This window comes from Asparagus officinalis, chromosome 1 (assembly GCF_001876935.1).
Source record: "Asparagus officinalis chromosome 1, Aspof.V1, whole genome shotgun sequence".
NCBI lineage: Eukaryota > Viridiplantae > Streptophyta > Magnoliopsida > Asparagales > Asparagaceae > Asparagus > Asparagus officinalis.
Genome location: NC_033794.1, coordinates 64,238,596 through 64,245,231, shown reverse-complemented (window position 1 = coordinate 64,245,231; position 6,636 = coordinate 64,238,596). Strand labels below are relative to the sequence as shown.

Genomic DNA, 6,636 nt, shown 5'->3' with positions numbered 1-6,636 from the left:
CACATACTCAATTACTCTCAACTCACAAATATAATCTAAACAATGAATATATGATAAGAGTTTAGAGATGAAATACTCATGCAATTAACTAATAAAATAAGATTAACAGAAAAATAATTTAAAAATTTATCACAACAACTAACCCACGGGCTGTTACTCTGCAAATGTGCTTCGGTGGGTTCGACGACTCACTATCGGGCTCAGGTGCTCGTCAATGCGGAGGAATAGGGTGGCGGCAAGAAGAATTCGAGGGCGGTGGCGTTGATTGGGTGATGATGCACGCGACGGCGTGAATCAGGAGGGCGACGGGGCGGTGGCGTCGAACTGGGCATTGACGTAGGCGACGACGTCGAGCTGGGAACCGACGAGAGGGACTGGGGAACGGGGGTAGGCGTCAAGACGAGGTAATCGAGTGGGTGTCAGAGGCAGTGGAGGAGGAGAAGAGTAGGGTGGAATCGGTGGCTATGGAGGATGATGAGGAAGAGAGCAGGGGTCGACTATTTGAGGAAAGAGGAGAAGGAGTAGGGAGGTTCAGACCTAGGTTTTCACACCCGTGAGGCTTCACACCAACAATTAGCTAACCAAAATTTTTTTTCAAATCTTCATTGATTCTCAATGGCCTCATACAACTTTATTTATAAAGAAAAACTACATGCACACACCGTGCAATAAAAATGGAAATAAAAAAAAAGAAAAAGAAAAGATATAGTCAAATCTCTCAATAAAAACCTTACCAAAATAGAAAAATCCCTCAAATTTTTTGCAATTAAAATTAAATTAAGATCTAGTTAAACTTGTCAAATCTTTCTTATTCAAAACTAAAATAAAAAAGTCAAATAAACAAATATGGAAATTTGTCATTATTGTCCTCATCACAAGATCTAGGGGGGTAGACTTTATCCAGCATTAAGGATGATGGATCTGGGGATTGTCTGGAAGTAACTTATCAAGTTGCTGATTATTTATTTATGTCATCCGTGAACTGAGCCCATGCATATAAATAAACTCATGACTTTAGCATTTAAAGTTATCATTCCAAGTTGATGATAGTCATGCGTTAAATGAACTCAGAGTGCTATCACAAGAGGATTAGAAATGCTAATCTTAGACACCAATTAAACTTATTAGTCCTAATGAAATCCCCAAATTGCAGTAGCAAAGGTACTAGAACATAGAGTAACGTAGCCAATGACTTACTATGGGCTGCCCATTTTTCTAAGCCCATCAGTAAGCTTAAGAGGAAAGGCCTGTCAAGCTCCAACATATTGCCAAACAAGGATAAACCGTCACAATATGTAGCGTATCGTCCGACACCAATTCCAAGGATGGTTCCGAAGAGACAGGGGAGCCAAATTCCTAATGCTAGGACACATAAAGCAAGCTTAAATGCTTCAACTTCTGAAGAAAAGTCAATTACTTAAACTCTGCTTTTCTCTGATCTAGTTACTGCCAAAAGCTTTACTGAATTGTCAAGTAAAGGATTTCAATTGGTTTGCTGTTAAAAATATTTAAGTTGTCATAACATTCATAAGCCTTTACAGTTTGATAAAGTTGTCATAACATTCATAAGCCTTTATCGTTTGGTTGTATTGCATGTAGTAACACTGAAACTTGTCATCAACTTCTTGGCCATGGTTCCTTGCTTTTCGTTCCCCACAATTTAAAAGAGATGTCACCAGTATAAGGAATGTCTCCATATTGGATGATTTCTTCCACTACTTTTTGCACCTCAAGAAGTTCTATCCTATCTGATGGATAATTGAATTCTTGAGCATTAATCCTCCTCGTGCTAGGTGAAGAACTTTCTCCAGGGCTCAGAAAAGGGAAGGGTCTTTCTACTGAAAGACTCGAGGGAGAGATAGTCTTCCCTTCGACACTTTTCGGTCTTTTAGTTCTTGATGGGGTGTTAAGCTCTTCTACCTTATCCTTTCTCTGAGTAGATAGTGAATTATCTTGGGTAGCTAAGGAAGCTGTGCTACTGGTTGAAGGACTTGAAAGCGTGTAGCTCTTCTTCTCTTCTAGACTTTTTCTTGCTGCTCTCTGCCAATTTTTCAGTCCTTCAATGACTCGGTCTGCGAATATTGGTTCCTTCATTGAAGAGCCCATCTAGCCAGCATCAAGTGATCATTCAATTTTATGAATAATGATTTGTTATTCTTTCCAATTCAAGGACTAGAGAGAGAGAGATTAAGTAACTTGCCTGAGCTACCAATGCATACAAGGGCAATGTAATATATGCACACAAGAATTGCACCAATATCCCTATCACGATACTAAAGATGATGCCAATGGTATCTCTATGGTAGCAAGATCGAAGTCCAAAACTGTACTGTAAATTGTTAGTATGAGTCAGTATTGGTGTATGCAGATTCATTACGTTGACACAAGTCTAATTAGATACTCACTGCTGACCAAGTAAAGTATGCCAGATGAAATGAATTCTGCGTTGCAAAAAATTAACTCCATTAAGACATGGTAAACAAGTCTTCATGTAATTCTCTCCCTATATCTATCACCTTCTGTCTGTCTATGTTACTTTGAAGATTATACTAAAGTACATTGTTTATTTTGACTTTTTATACTAATTATGGAAACTTTTCTTTTTCTATCTCGCTTATGCATGTTGTTAAACAATTTAAGAGATTATGAATTTGGAATGTCATTCGCTTATGGCACCTCTTTTTAGCTATTTCTTTATAACTTTCATTTTATACAGATACTTCTGATTATGAGTATATTCAAAGTTTACCTGTACTAGGATAAACTGAATGATGTGAAGAAGCAATTGAGGTTGACCGAACCAAAATAGGCTATCATCTGGCTTCACTGAAACTGCTCCGCGAACAATTACAGCCTCATGGCTGCCCTTAAGGCACATTGTAGTGATGATTACTTCTAGCTTCATTCCTACAACCAAAACAATCTTGCACCAGACAAGAACTTACATCTAACTTGTCCTTTTTTGTCAATAACCGTAGAAATGAGTTAGTCTCACCAGTAGAGGCATGACAGTAGGCCAGTAATGGTTGTAGAATTCTGCACAAAAAAGAATAGGAAATTGATCAGCATCTCTGAAGCAGTATAGCTATACATAAGTTCGCTATGTGCGAAATTTTGACATTTTAAGAACCATATATGCAGTCTGATTATCAATTACCGGAAGCATTGAAAAAAATCATGAGGATAGCATATACCCAGATCCACGGACTGCATGAAACAAAGAAAAATATAGAAGAGAAATACTTATCAGGGGTTAAGATGAGTATAGAGTTATGGAACCTGAAACTATAATAGGGAACATCTTGAACCATGCAAGGTTACTCTATGATTTTGCTATTGATTACCTAATTCTTACCACTACCGCAAAGTCATGATCTAAAGAACGACTGAGAAACTTTTGGAAATCAAACTTGAAGTCCTTGTCGAAATGTATCTACTAAACAAAACAACATCATATCATGGGAGGTAAGCTGTTCTTATTTAGTAATTTCATGTTCAAGAAATGCCTTACTGCAAGAAAACCTCGCCGAAGTGCATAATAATCTGCTCTGGACACCGGTCTAATGAATTGTCTAAATAAACAAACCTGCAAAGGAGGAGATTAATTAGCACGGGCATCTGAAATTCGCCAGAGTTCTACTATTAACATGTTTTGATGTTTTATAACTAACAAGCCACAGAAGAAGAGGATGGTTGCTCCATGATTTAAGATGTTTCTCCCCGAATGATGTCTTGCGTGTGAGTTTAAACCTGCGGGGATCTAAACGTGAAAGAAAATCATTTCAAAAGCATGAAATGTAGTTTCTTTCGACATCCTAACATTTGAATATGTTGCATTTCAAAAGAACTAGATGCTCATGATAAATATTCACTCACCATTTGATAGCTGGAATTTCATAGTTCTAGTCTCTTCTTCCCAAGGTCTCCATCTGTTTAGCTGATAGATGCATGAGATCAATAATGAGGTGGGTCATAACACACAAATCACTAATTATGCAACCAGATGCTTTCCATGTAAATTAGTTATTACCTTGGCATCCCCAAGAAGAAAGGTTAAAAGAGATGAGAGGACATGGAAGCCTGCAAGCACAAAGATTAATACCTGCAGCTGTTCAGTTCCAGCAGTAGACACAAGAGGTACCTTCCCCTGTTCAAGGGGGAAAAAATCGATAGTTAATCATATAAAAGAAAATTACAAAGATTCAGTTCTTTTTTTCCCCCTCAGAAATGATTAATTACCTTGTTTGGGCAGTATTGGTCTTCATAAATGAAATGTTCCCCAATCTTCCTCTTACAAGGAAGAAGGGAATTAGCCAAGCTTGTTGATATGCAAATCTTTGTGATTGGTTGCTTGGCCATGGTCAATGACATAGACATGAAGCCCAAATTCCTCAGTTCTACAACCAAATAGAAATACAAATAGCATCGATAAATTAGACTAAAAATAACAACTCTGATCACTGGGGATAATCTCCATGTCAAATAAGCTAACCTGTCTTTATATGGTACAATGCTTGATTCAGGGTCTTCCTTTTTCTTCTCTCGAATAACTAGAACATAAAGAGAGGTAATAACTACTTCTCTTCTATTTTTCTTGTTGTAAAATGAACAAAAAACTCATACCTTAGTGAGGAGATGAAGGCCATGTTCCATAAGGAGAGCTATTATGATCAAGAGGGAGCAAACAGAAGCAACAGCCCAAGATGGGGTGGATTCCAGTGAACCAGCAACCTCATTCATTGCAATGTATTTTGCTGTTCAAAGATTGTTGGAGTGCGCTATATAGATGTGTTTAGAACCCATATGTGTGAGATTTAGTTATTGTATTATAATTGTATAACTACAGAGTGCCAAAGTGGCAACCTTGCAAACTCCTTGAGGTTCTTAGCCGGCAGAGGAAATTATGTTAGGAGTCCTTGTCATGTAAAACTTATACTGTTAATAAAAATATATATTTGATTGTGAACCTTCAATATATATATGACCTTTGCTTTCTTGTATTACATAAGATATTGTCCCTTTTAAAAGGAGTTCTACTATTAACATGTTTTGATGTTTTATAACTAACAAGCTAGGGAAGTCAAATTTTACCCATACCCATTTACCCACCCAGCCCGCTCATCAATTGACCCGTCCAAAACCCACCCATTAAGTTAAATGGGTCTAATCGGGCGGGTTCATTTCAAACTATTCTAAATGGGTAGTAAATGGGCAGTCTATATTCACCCATTTGCCAACCCGATCCCCAAAACCAAAATTCGAACCCCTGAAGCAGCAGCAGCCAAGGTCGTCGTCTCGCCTCCCGATGGTCGATCCCGAGAACTCATCATCGTCTCCAACCTCAGCCGGGTTCAGCACCGATCGCCTCCCTCCGACGACCAACTCCTACAACTCGTCCTCCGACGAAATTCGATGGAGGATGAGAGGGATCTCGATCAGATCATTGCGGATCGAAGGGCGGCTAAGGTTGAATTGGATCAAACCGAGATCAATTGGGACAAGTAAGACAACCATATCCTTTTGGCCTAATCCTGTCTTGCTTAATCAATTACTACGATACATTTATTTATTTGAAAAAAAATAGGGCTTTTTTTTGGTCCTAAGTTATGAATCTGAACCGGGGGTTTTGAAGGGGCAAGATGTTAAAATGACGAGAATCTAACCAATTTTCGAGAAAGCTGATATTTTTGGTGAAATATTAGTATGCCAGTTTTTTTGGTAGCTACAAAAAATGTGATGCTAAATGGTGCGATGAATACTTTTTATTACTGGAGATCAGTTTAGTGAAATTTGGCAGTGTTGCAGGCTCATTAGAGTTTGAAAATTATAGAAGATTGAGAAGAGAAGAAAGAGAGGGAGGGGATTGCTTGGCCTCATTGAGTAACAAAAATTGATGATGCTACAGTTGGGTGAAGATATTATTGTTCAAAAATCTCACACCAGATACTTGTGTTACAATAGTGTAGGTTAAGCACTAAAAATAATCAAAGTTAGCCCACATATTCCCATTAAAGTTTCACCTATGATGAATGAACTTCTACCATCTTCGTTATTCAGTGACCCTTTTATCTTGGTTGGATTTAACCAGTTATCATGCGTTTCTCCATGTAGGTTGTCTAAAAATCACAATAGATAGCTTATCCTCCATCAAACACCGATGATGGAAGTTACAATCTGACGACTTCCAGAAGGCTACAATTTGAAGATTTTCACGTAGATCGCTGAAGGTTACAATCAAACGACCTTCACGACAACCGATGAGAGCTCTAGTTCAACAACATTCACAATCAACATCGGGAGTTACAATCTGACGACTCTCATATTCTCAAGGAGCCAAGACGAAGATTACAAGACAATGATCTTTGCAACGCTATGACAAAAAGAGATTACTTGGTGATAATCTCTGCAAGGCAAGACGCGGAGGTCCTCCCCGTATTTCAACATCAAAAAACGCCAGGGTCGAAACCCGCGTTTCAACATCAAAACGCCAGGGTCGACCCCCGCGTCACAACAGCAAAAACGCCAAGGTCGACCCTCGCGTTTTTCTACGCCCTGCGGGTACCCAACTCCGCGTCTCAATTCTAAGAGGCGAAGTTAGGGTCCTGAACGCCAACGTGGGCGTTTGACTCGTTCAAA

General features: G+C 38.7%; 1 protein-coding gene across 2 annotated transcripts; it reads right to left on the bottom strand.

The window, feature by feature from the left end:
• Window positions 1,457-4,852, bottom strand: LOC109825197 (MLO-like protein 9). Of its 2 annotated transcripts, none has more exons than XM_020391988.1 (14): window positions 4,624-4,852; window positions 4,493-4,550; window positions 4,240-4,397; window positions 4,031-4,147; window positions 3,877-3,937; window positions 3,672-3,760; window positions 3,512-3,586; window positions 3,356-3,433; window positions 3,158-3,207; window positions 2,996-3,036; window positions 2,750-2,907; window positions 2,406-2,441; window positions 2,201-2,329; window positions 1,457-2,106 (listed from the first exon to the last, which is right to left on the bottom strand). In XM_020391988.1, the coding sequence occupies exons 1-14, from the start codon at window positions 4,738-4,740 to the stop codon at window positions 1,618-1,620; spliced, it is 1,656 nt and encodes a 551-aa protein (XP_020247577.1). In that variant the 5' UTR covers window positions 4,741-4,852; the 3' UTR covers window positions 1,457-1,617. The 2 variants fall into 2 exon arrangements, with proteins under 2 accessions (XP_020247577.1, XP_020247570.1); XM_020391981.1 differs by having other exon boundaries at window positions 1,458-2,106; window positions 2,750-2,923; window positions 3,345-3,433.